General features: G+C 47.1%; 1 protein-coding gene across 4 annotated transcripts in view; it reads left to right on the forward strand.

Annotated features, from left to right (window-relative positions):
• MON2 (MON2 homolog, regulator of endosome-to-Golgi trafficking) overlaps positions 1 to 16,120 on the forward strand; it is a 162,404-nt gene that overhangs the window by 37,068 nt on the left and 109,216 nt on the right. For all 4 annotated transcript variants that reach the window (XM_045032917.1, XM_045032925.1, XM_045032936.1 and 1 more), the window contains exons 5-10: positions 1,643 to 1,772; positions 3,410 to 3,507; positions 4,498 to 4,623; positions 5,610 to 5,804; positions 15,209 to 15,333; positions 15,726 to 15,865. In XM_045032917.1, the coding sequence (XP_044888852.1) occupies positions 1,643 to 1,772; positions 3,410 to 3,507; positions 4,498 to 4,623; positions 5,610 to 5,804; positions 15,209 to 15,333; positions 15,726 to 15,865 (814 nt within the window). The remainder of the gene's footprint in view (positions 1 to 1,642; positions 1,773 to 3,409; positions 3,508 to 4,497; positions 4,624 to 5,609; positions 5,805 to 15,208; positions 15,334 to 15,725; positions 15,866 to 16,120) is intronic.

Here is a 16,120-nt window from a genome sequence, read left to right on the forward strand (position 1 = left end):
CTCTGCAGGCTGCCTGTCTTGATCCCTCACACTTCATCCTGCCTACATCCTGTTTCTTCTCCTCCTTCTGCATTTCTCTCTTCTCTCAGCAGCTTCTCTCTGCATCCCCCACTCCTCGCCTCTTTTCATTCCCAACAAGTGGCTTCCTCCTCCTTTTTGGTGCCAGCAGCTGAAGCATGCAAGAGAGGCAAGGGAAGTCTCCCTCCTTTGTTTCATTATATGGCAGGGGTCGGCAGCCTTTGAGAAGTGGTGTGCCAAGTCTTCATTTATTCACTCTATTTTAAGGTTTCGCGTGCCAGTAATACATTTAAACGTTTTTAGAAGCTCTCTTTCTATAAGTCTATAATATATAACTAAACTATTGTTGTATGTAAAGTAAATAAGGTTTTTAAAATGTTTAAGAAGCTTCATTTAAAATTAAATTAAAATGCAGAGCCCCCCGGACCGGTGGCCAGGACCTGGGCAGTGTGAGTGCCACTGAATCAGTTCGTGTGCCACCTTCGGCAAGCGTGCAATAGGTTGCCTACCCCTGTTATATGGCATGGCAGCAACCCCTGGTGGTTAAGAAGAGCAAGTGCAGGGAAGAGCTTGCTCAGCCTTTGGCTGGAGCATGTTCAATACAGAGAGAATATAGCTGTCAAATTCTTAACTATAGATGGCACTGATGCTAATGCCTATAATTTTAAAAGTATATATTTAGTATCAAGTAGTATTTTCTGGAAACTTACATATGTGTAGTATCTTATGGTACTGTGTACTAATCTGTGTGTGCCATGTAAACAGACTCCGTAAGTCAATTACAGAAAGAGAAAGCCGAACAAGGTTTTTAAATATTTGTGCAACTCACAACACATTGCAATGTTGCTATGGTTGAAGTGCAACATAAGTGCAAAAACATAGAATAGTAAATTTAATTATAAAATGAATTATTTCAGGAGAAAACAATTTGTCATACAAATGAGAACTTCTATATAAAATACATAGTAAAAAGAAATGATTAAAATATGTACTATTAATGCAACTCAGTGTATTTCTGTGAGAAATATCTTGTGAATTACTATAATTACTGTGTGAGGTGTTATCACCTTGAAGAGGAACCAACTTGTTACTGTATAGTGTGGTTATAAATCACTTCTCCCTATGGTTTGTATTTTAATTACTTGCCTTAGAGGAATGTGTGATCATGTAATTAGACCATGTCGTAATTCAAGAGGGGCAGAGTTAAGGTTGTGTATACCTCTTTAGCTTTGGCATTTCCTTTGTGTGACTAACCATATAACCTTAATGTCCTCTTAACGTTATTTTAATAGAGAAGTGTTAAATTATATTTTACATGGTCACTTATTGTATTTGAATTGCCTGTAAAATTATTAGTTTTCATTGGCACATCTCTAACTTAGAATGTAGATATTACTGTGTCTAATTTCCATGAGATCATGGGAACAATGAAAATACATTTTTTTCACAGCACAATCTAGAATTTTTTTGTATCAAACTTTAGTTCAGCTTTTCAGATATACAGAAGATTTTAAAAAGTCATCTCTAGGTATCTTGATAAATTAGAGGGAAAAATATTATGGTTAACTATTAGTTTTAGCTAAAAAATATATACATTGTATTAACTGGAAATTGTTTATGACAGGCAATTGTTCTTTGCTTTCGACTTCACTTCACAAAAGATAATATCACAAATAACACTGCTGCAGCTACAGTACGACAAGTAGTTACTGTTGTTTTTGAGAGAGTGGTTTTTGAAGACGAACGATACAAAGGTAGATGTTTTCCTTTTGTTTTTTTGTGTGTATTTTAACCTGTTTTCTAGAGCTGTATTTAAAAACACAGGAATAGTTACCTGCTTAGATTCTGAAATATATAAATATATTGAACGGAGTTTCTAAATGCTGCAAAAATTGTAGGCATAGCTCATTCAGTTTTGTTATGTGGGATGCACTTTTACCCCGGTGTTTGTACAGAATCTAATGTAGTGGATCCTTGATCCTGATTGATGAGATCCTCATCCCCTCTTCAGTCTCTTTATATTGCATAAACAGGCCAGAGTGGTGTAAAGCTCTAAAAGCCAGGACAGAATTTCCCCAATGCAGGGACTACAGAAAACAGCCTTAAGGCTAGGGTTTGCAAGGCAGTCCTTGGGTGGGGGCTGGGGGTAGGATGGTCATGTAGAGCTGTGGAGATTGAGTATTTCTGTGAGTCGTAGGCAGCTAGGGACAAGCTGCTGTAACTTAGGTAAAACCCTAAAACTGTATTATGTTGGAAGGTTGTGTTGTGGCCCAGAATTGGGTGAGCACAAAGGTGGCTTGAAGTTACCATGTCTCTTCCTCCTTTGGGCTGTGAGTTTGGTGTTTCACAGCACAGAATCTCACCATGGGCCTCTTAGCACTGCTGTAATACAAAAAACATTACTCTAGTGTTCCTGTTACTCTTGTCACTACAAAAGAAAATAGGTTAAAATAGCATCTTAAGTAAAATCATAAATAAAAGTGTGTGTGTGTGTGTGTGTGTGTATATATATATATATAGAGAGAGAGAGAGAGAGAGAGAGAGCGCACTTAGTCTTAGATCATTTAGAGTAAATATCTTTAACTAAATTTTGTGAATATGAAGTAACTGACTAAGGAACACCTACCATATATACTCATTTATAAGCTGAATTTTTTTAGTAAAAAAGGGAAGCACCCGAGAAGGGGGTCGGCTTATGAATGGGTATAGAGAGGGAGAGGTGGGACACAGCCTCTCCCCGCAACAGAGGTAGCAAGGAGAGGCAGCACAGCCAGAAGGGAAGAGGCTGGTACCAGAGTCTCTCCACTTCTGGCCACGCTGCTCCCAGTTAGTGCCTCCCCAGATAAGGTAGGAAGGGATGAGATGGGGAGAGTGTGGGGGTCCCGAGCTAGGACCCCCAGCTTCTGTTCTCTCCCTCCCCCCCCGCCCTCCCCCCCCAAAAATAAAAAATTCCCCATCAGTTCCACCTGGCCCATCAGGGTAAGCAGCTGGCGCGCCGGCACACTTTGTTTACTTAGGTTTACCTCTATGCCTTCAGACACTCAAGGTAAACAAACCATCTCGGCCTGCCAGCAGCTTATCCTCATGGCCCAGGAGCCAAAGTTTGCTGACCCCCTGAATTATAGGGTCGGCTTATGAACGGGTTGTAAAAAATTTCCATTTTTACTTATCCATCTTGGGGGGGGGGAGGGTTGGCTTATAAACAAACTGGCTTATGATCGACTATATATGGTATTTTAAAGGAATACTCATTAATAAAAATGAATAAAAATCTGACCTTTATTTTTGAATCTTATTAGTGGAACAATTACCTGTTTGTGCCACTATTTGTCTTATGGGGTAAATACTTGGTTGGGAACATCTTTTGTTCAAACTTTTTTTTTTTACACAGATGTTATTGAACAACCAGTACCAGCTCCAGGAAACAGTAACAGAAGATCTGTCAGTACTCTGAAACCATGTGCTAAAGATGCATATATGCTTTTTCAGGTATCGGTAGATGTTTTTTAGGATTTGTGCTTAATAACTCTGCAGTTCTGAACAGTTCTGTTTTCTGTTTCTGAAAAGCCGATGAAGTTTCATAACTGACGTTTTAGTTTTTTTATAGTAGAGATGTGGGTCATGTGTTTACCAACGGATATTAAGGAATATTGTATTAGTAAAATTCAGCTATTTGGTAATTTTCCATTGCATAACTAAATTGTTGAAGAGATTATAGTAACGAAGCACTTGTGTGACCAAAAAGGATTTTACCAGTATAGTATCGTATTTTCTTAATTCAGTTTGATAGTCCTTAATAGATTATAATCATATTTGTCTATTCACTAACACATTCCTTATTTTTAGACATTTCCTTTTGGATTCTGTTTTTTGAGCGTGCAAGTCATCTTTATGATAAAAGTGCACCTCGCTAGAAATCATATGGACATCATGCCTATTATTAGAGCCCAGAGTTTTCAATCCTCCTTTTGTATGGTTATCAACAATGATGTATTCTTTCCCAGAGAAGTGATAGGAAACTGAAGATAGGGTGAATGCTGGGAGACACTTTTAAAATAAGATATGTGGAACTGTCTTATGCATATTGACATGGAGTCATTAGTATAATAATTTCAGGAGCTTGCTTTTTTAATTTGTTTTAACCAAATACTAAAAGCTAGATAAAACTAGAGTATGTTGCATTACCAATTACAATAACAGTATGAAGTATACAATGAAAATGGTCAATACAGTATTTGTTACAGCAGTCAGAAGCTTGCTGATTTATCTAACCTGTTGATTAAGATGTTTTGTTTACTTCTGCTTTCAAAAGACTTATGTGTGGTACTTGTTTTGTTCCTACCATCATATTATTCTTGTTCTGTATTTAGTATGTGTACAGATGTATTCATATATTTAAGGGGAAAAATTAACTTCAGGTTGGAAAAGAATACTTAATTACTGAGAAGGAAGAGAACTTATGTGATATTTGTTTCTCAGGATCTTTGCCAGTTGGTTAATGCTGATGCTCCTTACTGGCTGGTGGGTATGACAGAAATGACCCGGACATTTGGTCTTGAGCTTCTTGAGTCAGTCCTCAATGATTTTCCTCAAGTGTTTTTACAAGTAAGTTATTTCAAAAGGAGGTGAAAGTTAACAGACTTTTACATCAGAGTTTTAGTAAGATAAACGTTGACTATTTGAAAGTGGCTACAATTTTTAGTTTGTGCTTATTGGCATTCTGTTTTTCCTTTCCTAACAGGTACAGTTGTCGCCCTTTTTCTTTTTTCTGTGTATAGCACACATTTCTGATTTTGTTCATATGGGGGTATCTATATTTGTGATTGTTCATGTGTAAGTACATGCAACATGTAATTCTCTATAAGCCATAAATATCTTCTTAAGTTTCCTGTGTCAAGGTGTGTGCCAAGCAATGACATTTTTTGTCCTTCAGCATTATCATTTATTATACTTTTAAAGCTATTCTTTCAAAATATGGAAGATATATTGTGGCATCACTGTTCCCACAGCAACCCTAACTTGGTCCCTCTTGCACAAAACTGTAGGAACCATAATTTTTTAATTTGCATGACTTTGGTGCATGGAAACACTCAGTCATAACCTTGCTGTAATCCATTTAAAAGAGACTGGCCAAATTCAGGAGCAAGGTATATAAGTCATGTATTGGTAGATTAGTTTAACTTACAAACCACAGTGAGAAGGAATGTAGCGTGAAAAGAAACACTGTTTTATCATGCTTTCCTTGCTGCATGCCTCCCTTCCATTCCCTCATTTATATCACTTCTGAATTAGGCCACATATATATTCATAGTACTAAGATGCATTCTAAATAAGAAGAATATTTTTTTCTATAAAATTAATCAAAAAATTAGCAAGAGTTGGACAGAGATTAATCACTGACATCTTTCCATGTAACATCTCCATGTAACATCTTTAATTTCCATTTTCTTAACTACTGGATTAACTAAATAAAAATGGTTATGGCTATAGCCATAGGTACTGATAGGTACTAAAGAAAGTCTGCTTTAAATCCTGGAATTGATGATGATTTTAATTTATAAAACTCATTTACTTTTTTTTTCCCTCTACAGCATCAAGAATTTAGTTTCCTCCTTAAAGAGAGGGTTTGCCCTCTTGTGATAAAGCTATTCTCCCCAAATATCAAGTTCAGACAAGGTTGCAGCACTTCATCTTCACCTGCACCAGTGGAAAAACCATATTTTCCTATCTGCATGCGCCTGCTGAGAGTAGTCTCTGTTTTGATCAAGCAGTTTTACAGCTTGCTGGTAAGAATATATTCAAAGTATTGCTTTCACTGATCTACACTCGTGGGTGTATGCATGCACTCTGCACCATGGTGTGCTAGCGGCTTATAAATGTCAACTTACTAATGGTTACAGCTGTATACACGGTGTATAGTTTTTAGTATTTACATGTTCATAAACTATGTTTTGTGTTTGTGGACAATACAGCCATCCTTAATCAAATGGAATAGACTGAGAAACTTTAAGGTCAGAAGGCACCATCATGATCATCTAGTCTGACCTCCCAAGCACAATCTCTCCCACCCATTCCTGTAGTGGGCCCATAAACTCTGGTTGAGTTACGGAAGCCCTCAAATCTTGAAGACTTCAAGTTACAGAGAATCTACCATTTACTCTAATACAAGCCAGCAAGTGACCTGTGTCCCACGTTGCTGAGGAAGGTGACCCTCTGCCTTTCCGGGGACCTGCAATCTCTGTCCAGCCACTCCCTCTGTGGCAGCTGCAGTCCATTGTCCTGGGGCTGCTTCCCAGGCAGCTCCAGCACCCTCTTCTGCCCTTACCCCAGGGCTCAGCCTGCAGACCCTAACAGTCAGCCAGGAGCGCTCTCTAGCTCCCCTGGTCCCAGCTGCACTGCTCTGTCTCAGGTGCCTTCTTCCTGCTAGAGGCCTGGTCTTCTCCCTTCAAGCACCAGTCAGTTACTGAACTCTGCTCTGCCCTGCAGCCCTTCTTATATGAGCCTGTCGGGCCAGGATTGGCTGCTCTTCTCAGCTTTCTAATTGGCTGCCTCCGGCACAATCTCCCTAGGGCTGCTTTTAACCCCTTTTCTGCAAGTGAGGGGCAGCCACCCCATCACATACCCCTAAAGAAGCTGCTGCTTATGCCTTCTCTTTGGGCAACTGCTTCACCCTTGCCCATTTCCCAACCAGAGGATGTCAGAAGAAGGTGGAATTTAAACCACTTGAAGAACTTGTATTACCGTATTTATCGGCGTATAACACGCACTTTTTTCCCCTGAAAATAGGGGGCAAATGATGTGTGCGTGTTATACGCCGATATAACCATGTACCCAGGGCCGGCTCTAGGCTCCCGAGCAGCGCGGCCCTAGCCCCCGTCCCCCCCAGCGGCGCGGCCCAAGCCCCCACCCCCCGAGACCCGGCCCGCGGCCCGAGCCCCCACCCCCCGAGACCCGGCCCGCGGCCCGAGCCCCCACCCCCCGAGACCCGCGCGGCGCGGGCCCGAGCCCGCACCCCCCGGAGACCCGGCCCCGCGGCCTGAGCCCCCACCCCCCGAGACCCGGCCCGCGGCCCGAGCCCCCACCCCCCGAGACCCGAGCGGCGCGGCGCCCAAGCCCCCCATCCCCCGAGACCCGGCCCGCGGCCCGAGCCCCCCTTCCCCCGAGACCCGGCCCGAGCCCCCACCCCCCCGAGACCCGAGCGGCGCGGCCCAAGCCCCCATCCCCCGAGACCCGGCCCGCGGCCCGAGCCCCCATCCCCCGAGACCCGGCCCGAGCCCCCACCCCCCGAGACCCGAGCGGCGCGGCCCGAGCCCCCAACCCCCCAGACCCGGCCCGCGGCCCGAGCCCCCATCCCCCGAGACCCGGCCCGCGGCCCGAGCCCCCCACCCCCCGAGACCCGAGCGGCGCGGCCCGAGCCCCCACCCCCGAGACCCGGCCCGCGGCCCGAGCCCCCATCCCCGAGGACCCGGCCCGCGGCCCGAGCCCCCATCCCCCGAGACCCGGCCCGCGGCCCGAGCCCCCATCCCCCGAGACCCGGCCCGAGCCCCCACCCCCGAGACCCGAGCGGCGCGCGGCCCGAGCCCCCACCCCCGAGACCCGGCCCGCGGCCCGAGCCCCCATCCCCCGAGACACCGGCCCGCGGCCCGAGCCCCCACCCCCCCGAGACCCGAGCGGCGCGGCCCGAGCCCCCACCCCCCGAGACCCGGCCCGCGGCCCGAGCCCCCATCCCCCGAGACCCCGAGCGGCGGCGGCCCGAGCCCCCACCCCCCCCGAGAAGACCGAGCGGCGCGGCCCGAGCCCCCACCCCCCGAGACCCGAGCGGCGCGGCCCAAGCCCCCACCCCCCCGAGACACCGGCCCGCGGCCCGAGCCCACCCCCCCGAGACCCGAGCGGCGCGGCCCGAGCCCCCACCCCCCGAGACCCGGCCCGCGGCCCGAGCCCCCACCCCCCGAGACCCGGCCCGCGGCCCCAGCCCCCACCCCCCGAGACCCGGGCCCGCGGCCCGAGCCCCCATCCCCCGAGACCCGGCCCGCGGCCCGAGCCCCCATCCCCCGAGACCCGGCCCGCGGCCCGAGCCCCCACCCCCCGAGACCCGAGCGGCGCGGCCCGCGCCCCCACCCCCCGAGCCCCGCGCCGCGGCCCGAGCCCCCACCCCCCGAGACCCGGCCCGTGGCCCGAGCCCCCATCCCCCGAGACCCGGCCCGAGCCCCCAACCCCCCCGAGACCCGAGCGGCGCGGCCCGAGCCCCCACCCCCCGAGACCCGGCCCGCGGCCCGAGCCCCCATCCCCCGAGACCCGGCCCGCGGCCCGAGCCCCCACCCCCCGAGACCCCGAGCGGCGCGGCCCGAGCCCCCACCCCCCGAGACCCGGCCCGCGGCCCGAGCCCCCATCCCCCGAGACCCGGCCCGCGGCCCGAGCCCCCACCCCCCGAGACCCCGAGCGGCGCGGCCCGAGCCCCCACCCCCCGAGACCCGAGCGGCGCGGCCCAAGCCCACCACCCCCCCGAGACCCGGCCGCGGCCCGAGCCCCCACCCCCGAGACCCGAGCGGCGCGGGCCCGAGCCCCCACCCCCGAGACCCGAGCGGCGCGGCCCGAGCCCCCACCCCCCCGAGACCCGAGCGGCGCGGCCCGAGCCCCCACCCCCCGAGACCCGGCCCGCGGCCCGAGGCCCCACCCCCCCGAGACCCGGCCCGCGGCCCGAGCCCCCATCCCCCGAGACCCGGCCCGCGGGCCGAGCCCCCACCCCCCGAGACCCGAGCGGCGCGGCCCCGAGCCCCCACCCCCCGAGACCCGGCCCGCGGCCCGAGCCCCCATCCCCCCGAGACCCGGCCCGCGGCCCGAGCCCCCATCCCCCGAGACCCGGCCCGCGGCCCGAGCCCCCACCCCCCGAGACCCGAGCGGCGCGGCCCGAGCCCCCACCCCCCGAGACCCGGCCCGCGGCCCGAGCCCCCATCCCCGAGACCCGGCCCGCGGCCCGAGCCCCCACCCCCCGAGACCCGAGCGGCGCGGCCCAAGCCCCCACCCCCCGGAGACCCGGCCCGCGGCCCGAGCCCCCCTCCCCCGCGACCCGGCCCGAGCCCCCACCCCCCGAGACCCGAGCGGCGCGCGGCCCGAGCCCCCACCCCCCGAGAACCCGGGCCCGCGGCCCGAGCCCCCATCCCCCGAGACCCGGCCCGCGGGCCCGAGCCCCCACCCCCCGAGACCCGAGCGGCGCGGCCCGAGCCCCCATCCCCCGAGACCCGGCCCGCGGCCCGAGCCCCCACCCCCCGAGACCCGGCCGCGGGCCCGAGCCCCCACCCCCCGAGACCCGAGCGGCGCGCGGCCCGAGCCCCCACCCCCCGAGACCCGAGCGGCGCGGGCCCGAGCCCCCACCCCCCGAGACCCGGCCCGCGGCCCCAGCCCCCACCCCCCCGAGACCCGAGCGGCGCGGCCCAAGCCCCCACCCCCCGAGACCCGGCCCGCGGCCCGAGCCCCCACCCCCCGAGACCCGAGCGGCGCGGGCCCGAGCCCCCACCCCCCGTGACCCGCCCCGCGGCCCGAGCCCCCACCCCCCGAGACCCGAGCGGCCCGGGCCCCCGCCCCCCCCGCCCCGCCCCGGCTCACAGCGCAGCAGCCCCATGGGCTCCGGAGGGGGCTGAGCTCTTTCCCGCTCAGAGCCACGTGGGGAGGGGGCGGGGCCGCAAACTCCAGGCTCAGGTCAGCTGCCTCTGCTGGGCCCGGAGCTTTATTTGAAATTTACCGGTAAGTTTTTTTCCTGAAATTTCCCCCTTAAAATGAAGGTGCGTGTTATACGCCTGTGCGTGTTATACGCCGATAAATACGGTAGTAAGCTAGGCTGTCAGGGGAACAGCTAGTTGCTGTTTTTGAGGGAATTGTATTCTATCCTTAAACTATTTCCCTGTAAAGTCCTTGTGACATTAATGTATTTTTTAAATAAAAGATGTTTCCAAATAGACATCAGTAGAACAAACAGATGTATGATATAGAGAAGTGTGTTACTTCAAATACTACAGAGATTTCTAAAGGGAGAGATGTTGGGAGGGATCTTTGTTTGCTCCTCCCCCACCCAATCCCCATTAACCTCAGCTAATACTGTTTGTTCAGCAGCAAATACTTTTCCCTTATCAGACCTCCATAAAGAGAATCACAACTCTTGATGTGTTTCTTTTTGCAGTTCTGACACTTGACTCATGCTTCAGTTTATTTAAATCCTTTGATTTATTAGCATCTTATGTTGAAGATTTTGCAAAAAATTGGATAAGAAAAATATTAACTCTTGAAATGTGAGGGTGACTGCTAGGACTACCAGAAAACATTGAAGAACCTAACTCCTGTGGTATTTTTCCTTTTAAATTTTTTTTTGAGGGGGGAGAGGGAGGGAAGGATAGTTCAGACTTTTGAATCATCTGTACCTGAAGTTTGAAACGCCTCAGGTGTTTTGAATGCCTCTTAAAAATGGGCTTAGGCCCTTCATCTGACTATCAATCTGTGGATCCCTTATTGTTTTGTTCTGTGGCGAATAAGGTAAGGATCATGAAGTTAACCTAGCATTGTAAAATTTAAAAAAACTTTTATATTGATAATACACATTTTTTTCCTGATCTTTCAAAATATGCTGTAATCTGTTATAAGAAATTTAAAAAAAAATTATTTTTTTAAATTTCTTATATCACTGAAGATCAGTGATACTTAAGCTCCCAAGTCAGTTGAGGGTTTTGAAAATTTTACCTAGTACTTGAATTATTTTAGTGTTTGGTGAGCTGATTTATTTTTTTAATTGCTTGGTCTCATTTCTCATTTGAAAATAAAGTAAAATGAATGTAGGAGGGCTCAGAGATAAAAAGAGAGATTCGGGAATCATTCATAAAGAGTTAATTGAAATATGTATGTATTTACAAAGGGCTTTAACTAATTTCAGAGATGGGATAAAATAGCCACTTAAGAAGTTAATGGTGAGGAAAAAATTTACTTAAAAAATCGGACACAAATGTAATACATACATGTAGCTGAGTCAGCTTATGTTGTATACTTTTGAATTTGTAGTTCTTTAATAAAGAAAAGTGCAAAGAATAAAGATATTCAGTGAGAGCTCTGAAGCTGTATGCAGAGATCTAAATGAAAATACAGGTATTCGAGTAGAAGGGAGAGAGGAATCCCTTTCTAATGGCACTTGGATAGATGGTACAACCATCTTTTTTTCATTCTTCATGGCAGGTGCCCATGTGGTGTAAAAGCACACAAATCTAAAACCCTTGTTAACTCTTAGAGATTTCAGTAATTTAATTTCCATGGAAATGGAGTTGTTATCTAATGGCTAGTAGATGGGTCAGATTTTAAAGCATGTTGATAGAGCAATAAAAGGAAGCTGGTTCTGGTATTGCCATTGCCTATGCTAAACCTGTTAATCTCGCACATTTCATAAATATTAAATTCCCTTTAAAAAAAAAAAACCCAACACACATTTTCACTTCCGTATATAATGTAGGGGGGAGGGCAGGTCAGGCAAATGTGGCCTGCTTTGGGTACTGCATAACCCAATACAATCTGCCATGGACTGAGTTCCCGGTGTCTAAACCAGGAATTCCACTTCTCACTGAGTAGTGGGGATATGCCAGATAACCACTGGAATGAAAAACAGTGTCCATAAAGTAGTAATATCCATCTGGTTCTGCTGCCTTGCAGCCAGTTCTTGGTTGAACAAAAGCTAGAGGAGGAAACTCTGAACACAATATGCAGTGGAGAAAACAGGCAGGTGTTACTGTAACTCACCTTTGTCTTCTGGCATCTCCTCTGCATCCATGCTGGCTTCTAGACATTTGTTCCCCAAGGCTTTTGGTTGAGTCATTACTGCTGAGAGGATGGGCTTTGGTTTTAAAGCAAGTATCTGCCTCCCTATTTTTGATGCTTAGGCCTACACACCAAAGGTTTGGGTGTGATGGTCACCTTCTGCAAACTCTCTTGTTGGAGTGTCAGGACAATGTGCACTGGTATGTCAAATGGCCTAGAGGAGGTCAATGACCTTAGAAAGTCTGCGGTCATGGATTGAAAACTGAAGAAGTTTGACTTTTATGTGGCCACTCTCTTTGGCACAGACTCTCTACATGACATGCATTACTCCTTTTTGGCAAAGAAAAAGCAAACAAGACTGCCATGAACATGGGGTGGATTTTGCAGTCAAAAACTCACTAGCATCCAAGTTCTAACATTTTGTTGCAACATCTTAACATTCTTAAACACAGATGTCTTCATAGGCTTTGTCCTCTGTACTGGATGGGTGATGGATGCATTCCAAAGGACCTTCTGTATGGAGAACTTGTGGATGCTCCAAGACCACTGGGATGACCTAGGCATGGGGTAAAGGACATTTGCAAGCGGGATTTGAAAACTTTCAGCATTGACACTGCAAGCTGGGAAGACTTAGCTAGTAACAGGTTACACTGGAGTGCTGCACTGCATCATGGAGTCAAAGAGGTTGACGGGAGGTGATTGAGAGGGAAAGTGAAGAGAGCAAAGAGGAAAGCACAGCAGGTCTCAAGCACCAAGCATGCTGGTTTCATTTTCTGGCCCTGCGCCTTATACCTGCACCATCAGTGGCAGGGACTGTCATTTGAGAACTGGAGTTTTTAGCCACTTGCAATGCTGCAGCATGACACATAGCAACTGAATTGCTTTGGTGCTTACACCACATTCATCTTTTGAGACTGACAGTTATCTTAATAAACGGGAAAAGATTCTGTTCACTGGTCTATCGACAGTTAGGAACCATTGGTCCACTTCAGTGTGAAATTGCTTGTCTAGCACTGGCATATACCTGACGCTTCAGAGGAAGGTGAAAGTCACCTATGAATGTTTCCTAACATTTTTTTTCCTAAGATTTATCATAGGAGAGCAAGAAGTACTGTGCAGTCACAGTAGGTTTGGTTAGCTTATATCCTGAAGTATGAAGCTTGTTATCAATTACTTATTTTATTACTATAGCACACAAAGGCACTAACTGGGATCAGCAAGGCCCTGTTGTGCTAGATGCTATATAAGGGAGTGGGTAGATTTGGTCCCTGCCCCCCCTCCCAAATTTACTGATTTAAAGCAAGATGTAGGAAGATATGCATATTGCAGAGGGGAGGATAATGGTAATACATGTGCAGAGTAACATAGGCTTTCATTGTGTACAATTTGATGGTTCAAAAGTCATCTGAACACTTCAAAATTATTTTTCTATCAAACCATCCTTCCATCCTACAAGAAAATGACCCTGGGATCACTGCCTAGTCTATTTTATCATATTTGTTTTTCCCTTTCTAAATAGATTATTCCCGAATTCTTCTGTCCTTACAATTTTTAGTATTTTTGTTTGTTTTTGTTTTAAATCTTCACAGTTCCGTCAGATGAAGGGCCTTCTTTTACATAAGCCTTGCCTCATGGGATGCCTGTTTCTTATGAGGCTAGAAGGCTACAGGACTGAAAGAATTCTTACTGTTTCAGCTATTGTCCAAGGAGCATCGCAGGATCTTATCAGTTGTTTGGTGCAAGATGGTGGAAAGTCCAATGCTCAGTTACAGAGTTGTATGCTCTGATTATTACTAAGTCCAGGGCTGTGAAGGTGTTACGGAGTCTGCCCATTACTGCAGAGTCTGCTCATTACTGAGCTACCCCCCTTTCCCACACTGTCCCACCTAACAGTGAGTCTCCCAACCCCACCATACAGCTAGAAGTCGAGAACTGCTAAAGAGTCAGGACTTCTGGGACTGAGCAGACAGACTTGTGCTAGCTCTGCTTGAACGAGTGCACTAAAAATAGTTGTGTGATGCTGCGGCTTGGGTGGCTAACCTCAGCTGCTGCCCATCCTGCAACATCAACGTTGCTATGTTGAGTGCACTAGCTCAAGCGGAGCTAGCTTGAGTCTGTCTATTCAGGCTGGAAGGCAGGTTTTCAGCTGCAATGTATATATACCCCCCAGGTCCTTCCTCTTGGTGCTGCTAACATTGATTGCTGCTGCTGACTCTCTTTTTTTCTAGAGGCTTTGGGGTTGGTCTTAAAGATCTCCTGCCCCTTGAAAATTCCATGAAAGGTTTCAGCCCACATGGTCTCTCAAGGCTAGAGGGTAGGCTGCTGGGGGTTGTGTTGCCAAACTCCTGGTTTGTAAAGGGCTATAGGGTGAGCTTGGTTAGTGCCCTAACCTCCTACCCCTTGAAGCTTCTGCTGTGGTGCTGCTGGTTTACACTTTTCATATATGTTTCTATATCCTTTTTAAATTCCACTAACCTATTTGTCTGGATGTTTTCCTGTGCCGTTAAGTGTACATTGTGTAAAATATTTCCTGCCATTCAGTGTCTCTCATTTGACATATCTAATGAGAGATAAGTAACTTAATTTGCAGATATGATATATAGGAACAGGGCTTCAGATTGGGAGAAAAAGATGGTGTGCTCCAGTTTGTTCTCACTTATTTGTTCTTTTTATTTTTAACCTGTAGTTGTGAGATGCTGTAACTATAACCATCTCTTCCCCACCTACATTTTTCAAGCATGGATTGAAATGAAAAATCAGATTTTGGATTAATAACCATCTTCCCATGCATGTTTTTTTCCCTTACCGTAAAGGTCTTGGATAGCTATTTTATCTTGATTCTTAATTCAGTTAAAGCTCTTTGTGATATTTCTTGCATCAATTTCACACATTTTGGCTTGAGAGCAGTTGTTTCTTACTTCAGTGTTAATAGTTTAGTAAGAGGCTTTCTGACTTGAACTCTTCAAACTGGCTAGGAGCAAAAGAACTCAGATGCCTGTTAAAGCTATTTGTATTATAAAACTCTGTTCTTTCACTAAAGTGATTAACTTTCAGTTGCTGCTGACCTCTCCAGCCTTTAAATAAGCCAAACTAATAGGGACTTGTTCTATGGCATTCTTTAAAACTTTTTTTAGAAATGGCTATAAAGAATTTAACTTGTTTTAATGCCTTTGGATGTACAGTATGTGCTTGACACGCCAACACTCCCATGATCATTGGGTATAATTTTTTTGCAGGGCAAGTTTTTTTTTTTCCTTATTGTTGACAGGAATTATAAACCCTATGCCAAGCAGAATGATCCTGTATGTGCCAGGGATACTGGCACTTGCTGATATATTATATGCTTAGGGCTGAGATGATATATTGTTTTTTTCTTTTTATGACTATAGCCTGTTTCTTTTAGGTAACAGAATGTGAGATCTTTCTGTCACTACTAGTAAAGTTTCTGGATGCAGACAAACCACAGTGGCTTAGAGCTGTTGCAGTGGAATCTATCCACAGGCTTTGCGTGCAGCCCCAGCTATTAAGGTAATACTTATGCCATATTTCACTTTATGTATTAAATGAAGAGATCATATTTATCTGTAGCAAAAAATGTCTTTGTGCTAAGCATTTAGGGACTTGAAAGCAATAGAATCTGCAGTATGGAGTGTTTCTTGAAGTGCAAGGGAATATTTATTGTCATTGAGTACTGAGCCATTATTAACAAACTTGTTTGGTTTAATGCCTTGAAACTTAAATATTTGTTCCAGAATTTAAAGACTTTATCAGCTCAGCCTATAAATAGTCCAGCCAGAATAAGGAAGTATTAACCATACTATACATACATATTCATTTAAATAGCTGGCTTTAAAAATGTAGTTTTTACTCTTTTTAATTTGTTGACTACTTGCTCAGAAATGTTTTAAAACACTTTACAGGTCCTTTTGTCAATCCTATGATATGAAACAGCATTCTACCAAGGTTTTCCGTGACATTGTAAATGCACTTGGATCATTCATCCAGTCACTTTTTCTTGTACCAAGCACAGGAAACACATCAACGACAGTAAACCAAACTGGTAAAGCCTTTTTTGTATTTTTTTATTTCCAGTAATTTCCTAATTTCTGATAATAGTCAACAATATATTTGTGAAAATCTGAGGTTTGCTTATTTGATACAATTATCAGTATAAATTTAGTGCTCGTGAAAGTGAGAAACTAGCTTGAGCCAAGAGAAATGTAGTGCTGTGCAAGCTCGTACAGACTGTATTGTCAATATGCCTTAGCACTATGGTGCTAAGGCATAGACGGTCTGTTGCAATGGGTGCTTCAGC

The sequence above is a fragment of the Mauremys mutica genome, chromosome 1, assembly GCF_020497125.1.
Source record: "Mauremys mutica isolate MM-2020 ecotype Southern chromosome 1, ASM2049712v1, whole genome shotgun sequence".
NCBI lineage: Eukaryota > Metazoa > Chordata > Testudines > Geoemydidae > Mauremys > Mauremys mutica.